The sequence below is a fragment of the Pituophis catenifer genome, unplaced genomic scaffold (genome assembly GCF_029215685.1).
Source record: "Pituophis catenifer annectens isolate HBS135680 unplaced genomic scaffold, rPitCat1.0.hap2 SCAF_2, whole genome shotgun sequence".
Lineage (NCBI taxonomy): Eukaryota > Metazoa > Chordata > Lepidosauria > Squamata > Colubridae > Pituophis > Pituophis catenifer.
The window spans coordinates 224,276,469-224,292,954 of record NW_027256882.1 but is presented as its reverse complement, the minus strand read 5'-3'; the positions used below and the strand labels follow the sequence as shown (position 1 = coordinate 224,292,954).

The following is a 16,486-nucleotide window of genomic DNA, read 5'->3' as shown; positions in this document are numbered from 1 at the left end:
AATGCAACATGTACCTTCCACACTGGTTTTAAGGACAATCCAATGAAAAGCACATTATAGTAATCCAGCCTGTACATTACCAGTAAATATTCCACTAATACCAAATCTTTTTCATCTAGAAAAGGAGCATATTTGGTTTATAAGCCAAAGATGAAAAAAGACTTTCCGTAATAACACCAATATAGTGTTGAGGTACTGGATCCAGGTTAACCCTTGAATTGTAAACATGAGTCTTAATCAGATTCAAATACATAGATTCTCTTCTTCGAATGGTACCTACAATGGAAATGCTTTTAATGTCTGAAGAATTAAATGATAGATCTAAAAGAAATTAATTTTTAAATGCGAATTCTAAATTAAATTGTCATTAAAAGCTTCATTATGTCTAATTATTTTTCTTCCCAAACAGTTCAGACAGTACTCAGTCTGCTAAGCAACAGGTAAAGTAAAGGTTAGTTTTTGCCTTGACAAAACAAAAAATAAGATAATTGGGAAGAAATAGTGGCAATTACTGACTTTTGAAGCTTTTTAAAACTTTAGTGACTCATAAAAAAAGTTAACATACAACCCCTAGCATTCTTGTTTTGAAGGTTCTTTTTATGTTTATTTTTAAAATATGTTATGTCTTGTAACAGCTGCAACAGTTTTCAAAGGAATGCTTATATCATCTGTAGATAAGGCAATATTTTAAAAAGAGACTCTAAAATTAATACATAAATACTTAACAGCATCATAGACCAATAAAGCAGTGATAAAGATTCATCACAAACTAATTAAAGACTCAGAAATATCAGTGTCATTTAAGTCTGGGCAACCAAAAAGTTCTTCTTGTTCCTATGGTAGGAATCTATTGACTCAGAAAAAAATATTCCTGATACTTATTCCAAAGTATAATTTTCATTTCACTGCTCTAGTAGGGAAATTGTCCTAATTCAAGATGGGTTCTAGCAAGCAGAATGGTCAGGACTGTTTGGAGGTCCTTAAGAATTCAAATACCTTTTCAATGAAAGTCTCCGATTACAGTGTATTTTTTTCCAATGTCCTCTTTTCCTTTTCCTTTTCCCCTGTTCTAATTGTGTACAGAATTGACAAGCTAAAATGCAATTCTGCTTAACTGACCTATTGCCTCTTAAAACATTCACAATGCTCAATATTGTAGTACAGAATTGTTAGCATATACCTAGTTTAACCCAAATTCCTATACTTCAGCTCAATTTAATGATTCTGTATAAAATTAGGAATAGTGTCAATGGTGGCATAAAGGAGGTTTTGTTTAAAAAGTGTGATTGGCTCTGACATACTTCACATGGCGTTATTATTGAAACTATGTAGGTAATTTTCTAGATAACCTAACTTTGATCATTTTTTTGAAATAGAAATTCCAGTATTCACCTAACCCACAGCTTCTTAAATGGATTTTGTTTTACATTAAGGTAGCAGAAAAATAAAGTTTAAAAAAAGATTCTTATATGAAATAGTTAAACAGTTAGAATTCTAGATACAAAACAATTCTATGGGTAGAATAAAATTGAACTATCCTAAAAGTTCAATGGTGCATGGTATTGCAGGTACATTGAATATGAGAAGAAATCATCCAAACCATCCCCATCACTTTCTATTGGACAAATCAAGAGACAATCAACTGTTTGCACTGACTTTAAATAATGATTTCCTTGCCTAATATGCACTTAGTTGTCCTCATTTTGAACTGTACCTTACAAATGCTGTTTTATATCCCGATATACCCATTTATGTATTTATAAATCTAATTCTTCCTATTCTTCCAAAAACAAAGCATGTCACAAAACTGTGCTTCTTCCATTGTTTTTTTTTTCTGCTTTCAGTATCAGTTTTTTTTGCCGTCTGTGTCCAAGTGTTCATTCTATTAACCTGTGCTGCTGTAAAATATCTTTCTATTTTCTCCTGTTTTAGGAATTTGCCACTTGCTTTCCTCTACCAATTTTTAGAAAATTAAAACCCTCCTTATTCCCTCATCATATATTTGTCTTCATTAATTATAAATAGCTGATGCTCATTATTACTTTTACTTTCTCTTCTTGATACTTGCACTCTTCCTTTCATATCAGCATCGTATGCTGATTCTCCAAAGAATAGTGAACCCTCACTATTAATATTAACTACAGCCCATATAGTAATCCTTCAAAGCCCCTGATAATAATTTTCCCCATCTGTAAATCATATTTCTGATTCCATATCACACCATTTATTCTGTACTAGGTTCCATTCTTTCCTGTTTTTTCCAAACAGTCCACTTATTCACATTGATCCTTATTTACATACATAACAGGCCTGCTTTTACAATTTTGTTGTGGCATTCTTCTGAGCAGGCAGTGATGTTAAATATGCCTCCAAATGTTTGCTTTTTAGCTTGCTTTAGCTGATCTAGGCTGTCCAGAGAAAGATTTGTGTGAAAGGGCTTGTTTCTCAGTCTGTCTTCAATATGAGGATAGTTACTTTTCAAATACAATTTGAATTAGTTTACTCAAGTAATGAATATGTGGACTAAACAGGCCTGACTTTTCTGAATGCTATGTTGCTTTCTGTTGTTCTATTCCTGAAATAAATTTCTGCTTATTTAGTTGATTGATTAAAAATAGAATTTTTCAGCAAAGGCTCTGTATTTTAATTCTGTGTGGTTGTAGAGCTTCTCATTTTGATCTATATAACATGGCTTATGGCATGTTAAAACCTTTCTTTTTTGTAGATAATCTTATCATTTTTAGTTTTCTGTTGAGGGGATGAAATGGAGATGGTATCTTGTAAAAATTTAGAGACAAAATTGTGTATAATATTCCATTTGGATTACAGTTGTTATGCTCGTTTTCATAGTTTTCTTTCCATGTTTGTGCATTCTCTTTAGAAAATATAGAATCAATTTAGGTTTAAAGAAACTTAATGATGAGATTATTTATAAAATTATTTATAGAGAATCTCTATATTGATGACATTATTTATAAAATTGAAATTACATTTTCTTATTTTAATTTAGGATTAGCAAACAGGTGAAGAATATTTAGATAATTTGTGATTTTTTAAAAAACACATTATATTTAAACAAATGTAGAATCTGGTGACATGGTGGAAAATTGTATTCTTTTTTTCATAAGATTTTGTTATGATTCTTGATGTATATAACTCATATTTTGAGGAATATAGGTAGTGTTCAATTTACAACCATTTCTTTAGTGACCATTCGACATTACAACTGCGTTGAAAAAGTGACATTTCCCACTATTACAACCATTGCAGCATTCCTATTGTCACATGATCAAAATCTAGATGCTTGACAACTGATTCATATTTATTACCGTTGCAGTGTCCCAGGGTCATTTGATCATCTTTTGCAAACTTTTGACAAGGAAAGTCAATGGAGAAGCCAGATTCACAGATCAGGTCACCTAATGATCATATTGCTAACTTAAACAATTGCAGTGGTTCACTTAACCACTGTACAAGAAAGATTGTAAAATGAGGCAAAATTCATTTAACAACTGTTTCGCTTAGCAACAGAAATTTAGGGCTCAATTATGGTTGTGAGTTGAGGATTACCAGTACCTATAATTATTTGGCCTCAAAAACATTGGCTCCATAAAAATATATTTAAAAGTATATTAATGGCATAATGCCTGGAGGATATGAAGATGGAAAACTAATAGATTAATTCCTCTCAAAAGTTTCTTATGCAAATTAGTAATTCAAAATCATAATTTCAGCGAATTACAGATGTCTAATTCTCTTTTATTTCTTTGGTTAGGAAGAGGATAGAGTGCAGAGTGAGGCACAGTTGCTGTTCTAAAAATATTTTTATGCAAGTGATAAAGAATGTTAAGCTTATAATTATGATTGGGAAAGAATAATACTGAAATCTAAGAAAGAAAGATAACACAGTGATTTGTCATGTGAGAATAATTTTTTTCAATTGAGAAGCACACATTGGCTTACATTAAGATTTTCAACAGTATGATATTGTAATCATCTACAATATGGTGTCAACACCAACTCCATGAAATGTGTTTGTTTTAGCCTTTTAGACCTTTGTCAATTTGTGTTTTAAAATAAAATATTGCATGGATAGCTGAAGTTCACTTTCAGTAAAAAGCTAAAGTTCATTTTTAATATAAAATAATGTATACTTGTAAGAAAAAATAATTATCTAAACCCCATGCAGAGCTCAAAGATAAAAATGGCATATTGTGTTTAGATTTGCTTGTTTAGCATTATGTTAAGAACACAGTAAAAGAGTTACAATAGGAATCAGATTTGTTTGCATTTTCCCAACAATTGCATGCTTGAAGAGTAAGGGTGGTATAGTTTCACACTAAAAGCACTATTAAAATGTTTTATAATTATTGCTGTTTTTAGATATGACAGAAAAATAATTATAGAGGTGTGTATTTCCAAATTAAGATTAGACTATTAGACTATTACAAAAGAATTTAACATTTGTAATTAAATAAAATACTCTAGTCTCAGTCCCCCGTCTGATCTCTCTATAGCATTAAAGAATGTAGGCAAATGTATAGCTGTCTCCCTCTGTTTCTCAGCAATCCATGTCCACGGCTTGACAATAGATTCTTGGCTGTCTCAAAAAAATACATTTGAGAGCCATATTTGGTGCACTCTTTCAACTGAAGTTGAAGTTCAGTTGAAGTTTTATGTTACCTAGAAAAACTGGTTACTTTTACTCTTGCATTTTCACTGTTTTATTGGACGTTATGTAGATGCAGTTCTTATAAGGATTTTCCTTTCATATCAAAAGGCAGTCAGTCTAACAGCAAAGGTGGCACAGAGACTTTGGGACTTACATCTCAATAGTGCCATTTGTCTGCTTACATATGACACAACAGAAGGGGTTACTAAGGGTTTTCTTCATGAAATATATTTCCAGGCTTAGCAGCTGAATAACTAATACTGCATGTCGGTGGTAAACCAACCACCTAAGTCCTGTCCACTTGCCTAAGTCCTGTCCACTTGCAATCTCTTTTGCTCTCAGAGGTTACTAGTGGTTTGCAGGCAGTTGAGGATCTTATTTCAACCATCTAATTGTCAATAGGCTTTGGATAATCTGCATCTGAAATTGATGTATATTCCTTGGGCAGTGATGGCTAACCTTTTTGCCATCGCGTGCCAGGAGAGGGGGGGGCGGGGGAGGGTTGCGCACGCACGTGCCCACGCGCATGCGTGCGCACCTCCCCCGCTCCTGGCACATGATGGCCTGGTAGGCCCGTTTTTCTTTCTTACCTGGTTCCAGATCCTCTCTGTGTATCTAGGAAGGGCGAAAACAGCCTTTCCCACTCCCTTGGAGGCCCTACGGAGGTTGAAAGGGCCCATTTCCCAACTCTCGGTGGGACAGGAAGTGACATTTTTTGCTGTCCCCAGCCTCCAGAACCCCTCTAGGAGTTTCTAGGAGCCTCTCTAGGAGTCTCTAGGAGCCTCTCTAGGAGTCTCTGGAGGGTGGGGACAGGAAAAAAGTCACTTCCTGTCCCACCGGGAGTCGGGAAATGGGCCCTTTCAGCCTCCGTAGGGCCTCCAAGGGAGTGGGAAAGGCTGTTTTCGCCCTTCCCAGATACACAGAGAGGATCTGGAGCCAGATAAGAAAGAAAAATGGGCCTTCCCCACCCAACCCCAGGCCCTCCAGAGGCAGGAAACAGCCTGTTTCCCTACTTCTAGTGGGCCCAGAAGGCCCGAAAATCAGCTGGCCGGCGCGCACATGCGCCCCAGAGCTAAACTGGTGTGCCCACTAATATGGCTCCGCGTGCCACCTATGGCACGCGTGCCATAGGTTCGCCATCACGGTCCTAGGGTATATAATTTTTCAGGAACATCATTTATTTATTTATTTATACAATTAAATGGCTGCCCAATTTATGTAAGGTAGCTCTGGGTGATTGACAACAATAATTTTGCTCTCCCCCCAAAATCCTATAAAAGCAAAACCTGATACTATCCAGTCCATCTAACAGTATAATTCTCAGGCTCCAACTTCCTCTTATCTTGTAGGATTCAATCTGAGTCCAATCTGTGCATACATCCTAGAGATTGAGAAGTTACCTGAGGATGGGCTCCAGCATGAATCCAAAAGCTTAGAAAACAAACCTCTGGTCCCAGTGACTGACTCAGATTAGATCCTGCAACATTATCCTGGTGTCATGAGCAAATACCGTCAGAGACACAATCTCGCAAATAAACTGGTCTCATACCATGTAACATCTCATTAGGTCTTAAACCAATGCTTTTTTAGTTTTTCAGTTCTGTTGGTGGAGGTCACTAGCTTTGAATAAATTAGCTTTTAAAAGCAGTACTCATTGGCTGTGTTTCTGCAGAAGGGAAAGTTGTTACTCCAAGTTTTAATTAGGGTTTCCACCAAAAAACACATTAGCTATAGATAGTTCTTGACAAAGATCTGAGCAGGTGTAGAACCTATAATTGTGAATGTTCAGATGATTATTCAAAGAAAGCCTGTTATAGGTAAACATCTTGTTCTTTCAATATATAGAATGCCATTAAATTTCTTCTATGCAGATTTGCTAATCATAAATTCATTGATAATATCCCAAGATCACATTCTGTTTTATGATACATAATTTTCCTTAAATTATAAAAGATTTTAATAACTTTAAAGACTTATTTTCAAAATAGCATATTGTTCTGAGTATCAATAATAGGCATGTTAGACTATCATTCAATATAGATTTTGGCAGGAACGAGTATCTGTCATAAATAGGGAGTTAAGAGAACTGGTTGATTGTTTGGAATTCTTGGTATCTTTGCAATACAAGCTACCTCTTAAACCTGAATTCATTTACTCTTATGCATTTTCATGAAGTTGCCATTCATTCTTTTTAACTTCCACTTAAATAATTGTTTGCTTTTACCTTCAGAATATAGTTATTTCATATGTCAATTTCTTTTAAGAACTGCCTGAGGTTCTCTTAATTGAAGAGGAAATACAAGAAACAGAATCCTGGGCCAAGCCTCTAGTCTATCTTTGGCAGAACAGAATACCAAATTTTACTGCTGAAAAGGAGTACAATGCAGCTGTTGCCAAGTTGGAACCCTATTGTGCCATTTGCACACTCCTCAAACCTTACTATAAGGTAAGGAAGTTTTTATTTGAAAAATAAAAGTACAGCTACACAGAAATTTTAGTACTTTCAAAACTATTTTATTGTGAAACTACAAAATATCTATTTATTCTTAACATGTAAAGGTTTGAAAGGTAAATACACCTCCATCCAGCATGTCAAACTAAGTACTCTAATTCAAGAGAGGTTTATGAAATCGTAATACATTAAAAAAGGAAGGAAGTGAGAACTTCTTGCTTCTTGCTCTTAGCAGTGATCTTTGTTGCTTAGTTTCATGATGTGACAAAAGAAATAGAGGGGAAATGTTGCACGCGTGTGTGCGCGCACATGTGTATGTATCTAAATCAGGAGTATAATTTCATTCTTAGGATATTCCTCAATGTATGTGTAAATAGGCACATATACCCAAATTTAAATAATAAATACACATTCCTTCTATCCTGGATCTCCTCTTCCATTTATGAAAAACTAATTCTCATATCAAGCTCCTTTCCATGTGTGCATAAAAAGGAAAGATTAGATCATTTTGTAATTTTTTAATAAACTATATTTAAACTTTTAAAAATTAATAACGTTACTTAAATATAAACAATTATATTTAATTTTTTTAATTCTAATTTTACATCCAGATTTGGTACTTTCCTGCTTGCTGTGGATACAAAATAATACAAAATGATTTTGTATTATTTATGTTTTTTGATTTATTACGTACCTCACAGAATAGGTACTTTACGTATTGTATAAATCATAAAATCAAATAAGATATAAAATATTGATCATATCTTAAATCCCAGCATAAAGCACAATAAGAATGAATAATACAAAAATGTAGTCTCACACATGGAACTAAAACAATTAGATCAATAAGTTATAAAAAAACGTTCTTCTACTGTTTACATTGCAATTATTTTGACTGACTCTTAATATAAGAGTTCTTCAGTGCATTTACTTTAGCTTTGGTTGTTCAGATATTAATGATATCTAATCATGGATAATAATCTACTTCATCATGTTGCTAAATAAAATAAATATCCACTTGGGTACATTGATATTTGTGATATAGAAGGCTTATGTACTCTGTGTTGCATATATTGTACTCTCTATATTGTACTTATCATCCTTAAAGGTTATCAATTTATCAAAAGGTGAACATCACATTGGTAATTAATTAATATAGCCTCCATTCTTGACCAGAGCTTAGATCGTTCTTTTGAATCTGAATCCAATCTAGTATAACTATGAAGGATGATATTCTTGATTGTACACCTCATGAGACAAAATTTCCAGGTCTTAATTGAATGCTCCCTGGCCACAGCAGATGCAATTTTACTTTATAGAATGATGCTTGATGCTTCCCTCATTGTCAATGTACTGATTTCTGCTCTTTTCTTATTTTACCAATGATAAAAATTAATAGTAAGAACTGAATTTGGTGACAGAAAGAAGAAAGATTTAAAATAAGTGCCAAAGTGTGCTTCAACTTCTAATTCTAAAATTAGAAGCAAAACTTCTAATTTTACAAAAAATAAAAACTTCAAAAATAAATGGCATTGAATGTAATATTATTATGAATTATGGAAAATTTACAAAAACAAAAGAAAATTGAGTAAACGTCTTTCTATTTAAAATTATTTTTCAGGCTGATAAACCTAATGAAGAAATATATGCCTGGTCAGAAACAGAACAAAAAGAAATATGTATGTCTAATGAAAAGACAAAACCACTTATTCCAGAGATATGTTTTATTTATAGCGAGGAGAATACTGAAAACTATCCATCCAATGGCTTTATTGAAGAAGATGGGACTAGTATACTAATATCCTGTGCAAAATGTTGTGTACAGGTCCATGCAAGTATGTATCATAGCTTTACATTCCACTTTCATTTTGTTTGCATTATTCAGCTAATTTTTGAGTAACTACAATAATTAATCTATCATTATTCTTGGAGGAAATGTATGATGATATAGAACTCATTTATATAAAAAATGAAAGGGCCTAATGCTGGTGAAATCAGAAAATGGGTTTAAATATTCTATAGAGCAGAAATAGAGCATGATTTGAATAACTGAGCTGTTGTCTTTATATGAGTCTATAATTCTACTACAATGTTTTACACCATTACCTAAAAGTTTAGGACACTTAAGTTATTTGATTGAATTGCAGCATTACTCATTACACAGCGCTGGCCCTTGATCATAGAACATTATTGCTATAGTAGTCAAGTAGTAATTTTATCACATGGCAAATATATTGGATTAATAGGCAAGCTTTCATAGTCAAAGAATTTTTTAAAGACAACTGTTTTGAGGAATGAGAACTGTTGCTAAGATATATATTTCAGCTGCATATTTTTGAGAAAATGCTTGTTCTTCACTTTCTTTAATCACAGCATACAAATCTACTGTCTTTTTTTAAATGGTTCAGTTACATGTTACCTCCTTAGCTAGATAAATAACAAAGTGCAAAATCCATTGTATCATTTTTGCTCCTTCATTATAGGTTGCTATGGTATTCCTTCCCATGAAATCCACGATGGGTGGCTTTGTTGTCGATGCAAAAGAGGAGCCTGGACGGCTGTAAGTTATCAACTTCATTTAATTGTTCAAAATCCCAACTGACTAAATCTTCAGATTATATGTGACAATAAAACATAAATGTATGTATCTCAGAATCAGCAAATATTTATTTTATGAATTTAACATCTTGTTTTAATTATTATTGTTCAGAATGAATTTTTTATTTCATTTTGGTATATGGTAAATAAAGTGTATAAATTAACAGCAGTTGAAAAAAAAATCCAAACACTGAATATCTTGATGCTAATAGCCATCAGAAATTCCTCTCATTATTTGTTGTCGCAATGCTGCTGATAGCCAACTAGTTCCAAACTGTAGCTAATCAACTGAGGCTTTTTGATACCATTCTTTAAATTGCTGAGGACTGCACAAGTTATTTCAAATTTGCTCAATATTCCATCCAGAAAGATTAATGGACTGCCAACAATTTATTACCTCTCTTTGTAGCTAGATGAACAGACTGAAATTTAAAATTGATATCAATGAAGGGTAAATTCTAAGTTCATAGGTACAAGACAGGAGACTGAAATCCTTTGCTGAATACATATTATACAGGTAATTGGTATATAAAAGAATCATACGGAATATAATGTATGCCCCAAAATAGCAATAATTTGAGATCTTTCTTTTCTATTGAGATTTCAGTTTTATGATGTAGATGTAAAGGTAATGCAAATGTTTTCCATGTTCTTCTATTTTAAAAATGTATTTTATGCGGGATTTGGGGGGATGCTAATGTACTTTTAATGAAAATATTTATGTCTTATGTTTATGTTTTCCCATGTGTGGAGTTGAATGGTTTCAAGATGCATACCTCTTACTCCTTGAATACCTTTCTTAGGTTGTTCCAGTGTTAAGTTTCTTTTCCTGCAAGAAATGCTCAATCCTTTTATAATTACTGGTTTCTTCTAAGAATTCAGGTTATTTTTATGGTAAATTCAACTGGATAAAACCAGTAATTAAAATCTTCAGAATAATTAAGTTGTAAGTGTAGAAGATAAAACTACTGAAATTTGAACCATCGTTCACATTTAGAGACAATATTAAGATATAGTAGCACTTTCAATTATCTCAGGTTAGTTGAGACATTTCATGAAACTAAAGGCGATTAAAGGGATGGAAAAATCCCAAACCCAGTGTGTGTTGAGGGAACATTTTATAAATATGATGCATATAAAGGGATATCAATTATTCAGAAATATATGTGTGCTACCTTATTATTTTATTTTATAACTGCTAATAAATTCAACATGTAGTACAGTTGTCCAGAATTTACCATTCATTTTGTAAAATTGACATTTCTTTCCACCTAAATCTATTGTAGCCTTCCCAAGTAAACCAGACAGCAAATAGGACTAATGAAGTACCTCTACTTTATTGCAAGGCTACATTAACACAATTTTGCAAGTTTGATTGTACAAACTTTCTACTGTCAGTTTTAACTACTTGACCTATTAGGGCAGGTCCTTCCTAAGTTTCTTTCTCTGACCATTAAGCCATTGAGGGCTTCTATCCCTCTGTTTCCTAGACAGCATATCTTTCCCTCATTCCCCAAGGTCATCCATACATTCTATTACAGCTATGAAAGCACGCTTGAAATTATATTTACTTATTTGCTTATTTGGGTTTATGTGCTGCTCCACTCATGTGTGACTATTAGTAGATAACATTACCCCATCCAGTAATGAGATTAAAACACTAACTTTTTAAAACAGCATTGCCTAAAAGTAACAAGAAACAAGCAGTATTATTCTTGGCGCAGGAAAGAAGACATTGCAACAGATTCCCCAAGGCCCTCTGAAAAAGTATTTTGAAAAGCTTTAATGGCCTATTGATACCGTAACAGTTTTGGATACAAGTCTGATCTCTGAGGAAATACTGTTCCAAGGGAAGGGGGCAGCGACATGAAAGGCTGTTCCTGAGGTCTCTCAGATCTGGGTGCTCAGTGAAAGATGGCAGAAGGCAGCCTCAAGATACCCAGATCCTTAGCTAAGTTGTTCCTCGTAAAAACTGAGTAACTAAAAACAACACTGGGCTACTTTTAAAAACTACTTCATTTTACTTATTAACTTTGTATCTATAATTTTTTGTAACATGTTTGTAAGTTACTTCCAATGTATCCTTTGTCCTACACAAATTGGAAAGAGAAGCATTAGCAATTAACTTTGCAATAAATGATGACTTTGCCTCAATTCCACTATGGAATATATTAGTATTTTTCACAGCAATTTAATTTATTTTTCTTTAATGAAAAGTAAGAAGTAGACTAACAGGTTGGAAGGGACAATAATTCCTTCTAGCTGTTGGTAAAGAACAAACAGAAGGTAGCAAATATGATGTGTATATTAATCAAGGCAGGCAAATAAAATGGCAAATGCCAATTTAGAAAAGATTAATACAAAAATGGTGAGTCACATATATAGCTAGTTCAGTCTTTGCTTGGTGAACTGCTATTAAAATGTTCCTAGAGTCCATTTCTGAATCTGTAATATGTTTTCGTTTTAGCAGGGTAGGCATTCTTTCCAGGCAAAATTGAATTTTTCTTCCCTCCTTGCTGGCTACCTGATAAAATTGTGAAAGTTCCTTATCAGGCAATCAGAAGTTCTAGGACTTATGAAATTCCTTTTGTTACAGCTTCTGTAAGAGTTGTGGGTGGGTTTAGAAAGGAGGGGGAATGGCAGAAATCAATTCCAAGAACTGATAGTGTGTCTTTTAAGTCAGAATGTAATTATCAGTTTAGTTCAGTAAACAGAGATATACAGCTCTGCTGCTCTAACAAGAGTTTGTCAGTTTTCTTTCAGCCAAGGAACTGACATGGCACCTTTTAGCATTAATAAGAATGATGATCATGAGTTTCCTTGTGTAGGTAGCTCGGTTATGTTTAGAATGATGAGGGCTTCTCATCTAATAATACCTACACATGTATAATTTATGATACAGACCTATAAATGGATAAATGTAAGAGTAGGTTTTAGTGATGGAACCCAAAGCTGAACTGTACATATAAGCCTTGAGCAACTCTATGAACAACTGTTTCACAACCTATGTTCCAGCAGAAAGTGAAACAAGTCAGTCATAAATCAGAAAATACATCATTATATTTGCTTATGGAGCCATAAATCAGGCATCAGCCTTCCATCTGGGTTGCAGGGGATCAGGCAGTAGCACAGGAGTAAAAGTCCAAATACAAAAGTCAAGTTTCAGCGCAGAGGTAGGAGCAGTTGATGGATCCAGTCCAATAGTCAAGAATTCATGCAACGTGCTTAATCCATATAACGTTCAACACTGCCTGATGTTGCAAATGTTCCTACAAAGTATCAATACTTTGCTGCTGGCATTCTCAAAGCTTGGGAGGCCTTCCTCCAGCTCCAGGTTAGGAACCTCTATATCAGAGAGAGGGGAAGGCAGCATCTGCATTGGTTCTTCTTTGGTTCACAGTGGAGCTGAGGTTTTGTTTTGTTTTTTACTGAGGGATAGTCATTCAAGGAAGAGCAGCTGCCTACCATCTCATCCAATCATTAGCTCTGATAATTTATCACATCTGTCTACTTTGTCCATTCTGTTTTCATTAATCTTGCTAAGTATTATATTTTTTTATAGTCAGTCCTCCAATTGAATCACATGTCCAAAATATATGAATTTCTGTTGCTGATCATCTCAAGCAAGCAATAATTCTTTCATCTAGGATCAACCAATTGATTCTTCTTGCAATTCATGTTGCTACTTTGAGTAATTGTCACTAAATCCCTACTATGAAGGCATCTGCATTCTGTCTCTTACCCTTTTGCAGTGTCCAGCTTTTACTACCACATGTTAACGGTGATGGAAAATTGCTGCTTTAACAATTTTGATCTTGACATTTAAATATCTTTTTCATTGACTTTGTCTCTAGGATTTATGTTTACTTCTCCTGCACATTGTCTACCTTTATTCTTGAGTCCAGAGATAGTAAAACGTAAAGGTAAAGGTTTCCCTTGTTCAGTTATGTCTAATTCGTGGAGGGTGGTCAGCTCATCTCCGTTTCTTAGCCGAGGGAGCCAATGTTGTCCAAAGATACTCATGTAGCCAGCATGACTATACACTGAAGTACACAGAATGCAGTTACTTTCCCACCAGTGGTATCTATTTATCTACTTGCATTTGCATGCTTTCGGACTGCTAGGTGGGCAGGAGCTGCAGCAAGTGATGGGAGCTCACCCTATTGTACTCAGGTCTTAAACCCAGACTGTCAACTTTCCAGCTAACAAGCTCAGCATCTTTAATGCTGATCTTTACTTCTCCTGCGCATTGTCTACCTTTATTCCTGAGCCAGAGATAGTGCAGTCTACCATTTTCATATTTTTGTCCTCTGTTTCGGTAATCATTCTGATTAATATTATCTTTCTCATCTTAAAATTCAACTTCACATTTTACTTTACAATTTTATTTTCACTTTAGATTTTATGTTTGTCATAAACTATTGTAAGTGTGAATTACTTGCATCTAACTAAATGCTGCCATCAGCCTATCTCCATGTACTAGCATTTTGGCCTCACATTCTGATTCAGCTTTTATTTCTTGCTATTGTTACAAGATATTGGCAATACAAGTTAAACAGATACATGGATAATATGTATCCTTATCTCACTTCCTTTCCTATTTTGAAATATCTTGTTTTCCCAAACTCTGTTTTTAGTCTAGTTTTTCATTCAATGTAGATTTCCTTAGAAGAATATGTATGGCACACTAAGGAATATTTATTTCTGGCATCATTTACATAATCAAAGGCCTTGTTATCACTAACTTGGAAAAAAAGTAATGGGTAAGGGCTCTGTGATGATCATGATCTCATGACACAAATAATAATTTTTTTTGTAAGTACTCAGATTAGATATAATTCAAGTTGTTCAATATGTCCCTGGTGCAATGATGTCATTATGTGCATGTCATTTTAATATCCTCATAGCTTATTACAGATATTACTATTATAGTCAGAAAAGTACTTCTATTATCTTGCAGTCTTCATTATCTGTCCTTTTTGATTCTGTCTGTTCATTTGATATTTTACTCTATGTATGGCTCTAATTTTCTTTTTAATATTAAGAAATGCTTTGCTTATGTGAGGAATTATAGAACTTGTTTTTTTGTATCTCCTTCAGTATTAGGCATATATTATGATTATAAAAATAAGGTGGAATAAAAATCATACATAAACAAACAAAACCACATTCTTCCAACTTCTAGACTAGACATATTTATTGGCTTAGCAACATTAGCTTTTTAATTGTTCATTCTGTAATCCTATTTATCAACTGTTTCAGAATAATATTTCCATCTTTTTAAATTTTGCCTCAGATATCCTTTATGATTTACTGTTTATTAGTCTCTAATTGCAAGTACCCTTTTAATTTCTCACATATTTTAAAACATACTTTGTTTTCCTTCCCTTTTTTTCTATTCATTGGCATTCTTTATCAAGATATCTTTTTGTATCTTTTTTGCATGATTCAGTCTTTGCATATGCATCTTGTTGTCCAAGGATTTCTCTATCTTTTGGGGGAAAGTGGCTTTTCTTGTTATAAAATCTATTTGGATCTTTTCTTGTGAAATTTTGGGGACAGTTTTCTGGCATATCTCCTCCCTTTAATTTTCTAAAATATTTGATATAGTTAATAATTCATGACTAGTTCCATAATGAACACTAGAAGTATTTTGCTGGACTTCTATTTTGAATTATTCATTGATTTGATTCCACTGTTACCGATGTGGTAATGTCCAGTATAGAGTTTGCTTTTATGTTGCTTGAAACAGGTGTTAGCAGTGAACATTTACAAGACTCAATTGACTATGTCTAGTTCTTCAGTTTCTCCAGCTTTTGCATCCTAGTTATGCAAAGTACCATGCTCTTTCTAAATGGTATTTAGCACATGTTCTAATCTGCTACAGAATTCTTCAATTTGTATTTGTTATTATATTTTGAAGAGAAATAATTTAAAATGATGTTAACATTCACTGGATATATACAGTATATTACAGTATATGTGGTATGTATAATGAAATGCAGTTAGTCCATACTGCCTTTCCCCTCTTTTTAGTTCTTTTTAGACCTCCAGAAAGGTATTTATGAATAATTCCCTTCACTACTTATAGTCATCCCCACAGTTATTCTTTTTAGCAATACTCACAATCACTCAATTTCTGCATCATTCAAGATATTTTACACCCCTTCAAAAGATTATATGCATTTTTATTTATGTTTGCACTATTTACTATGGGTCTGCTAACAATTATTGAAGAAGATGAAGATATTCTACATTATCCACCTTTGGTGTGGGGCTACTTTAAAGAAAATCAAGGGGAAGAAGGAAAAAGAATGGTCCTGCTTTCATCTAGAGAAATAAAAGAACTCACCAAGTTTAATAATTCATCTGTCCTGTTCTTAAAAGTAAAACTATATTCACCCTCCCCCATAGCTTCTTGATTGAGAGGAAATGCCTCATTAATCTTAAACATTTTGAGCAGAAACTACTAATAAAGTCAGGAAGAATAATGACTAATAATTCAGGGAACAGGACATACTCTAGTATGTAGCCCTGAATTTATCCTTCTGGCAGTCTCTTCAAACATGAATGCCTTCATTTTATTTATAACGCTAAATGGGAAAATAAGAATTCTAATAATTTATGTTAAAGATTGAAAATCAGTAAATGTGTATAAATTAAATAACAATTTTCTATGGTTTTCTCATACTAAAATATTTAGTATGTTTTCATAATTCTGAGCAGCAAATGTATAATGAAGAATATAAACTGGAAGTCTATAG

At 33.5% G+C, this 16,486-nt stretch overlaps 1 protein-coding gene across 1 annotated transcript in view; it reads left to right on the top strand.

Annotated features, from left to right (window-relative positions):
* KDM4C (lysine demethylase 4C) overlaps positions 1-16,486 on the top strand; it is a 253,930-nt gene that overhangs the window by 155,920 nt on the left and 81,524 nt on the right. Inside the window, exons 14-16 of the mRNA XM_070938600.1 lie at positions 6,937-7,118; positions 8,746-8,959; positions 9,608-9,684. Of these exons, the coding sequence (XP_070794701.1) occupies positions 6,937-7,118; positions 8,746-8,959; positions 9,608-9,684 (473 nt within the window). The remainder of the gene's footprint in view (positions 1-6,936; positions 7,119-8,745; positions 8,960-9,607; positions 9,685-16,486) is intronic.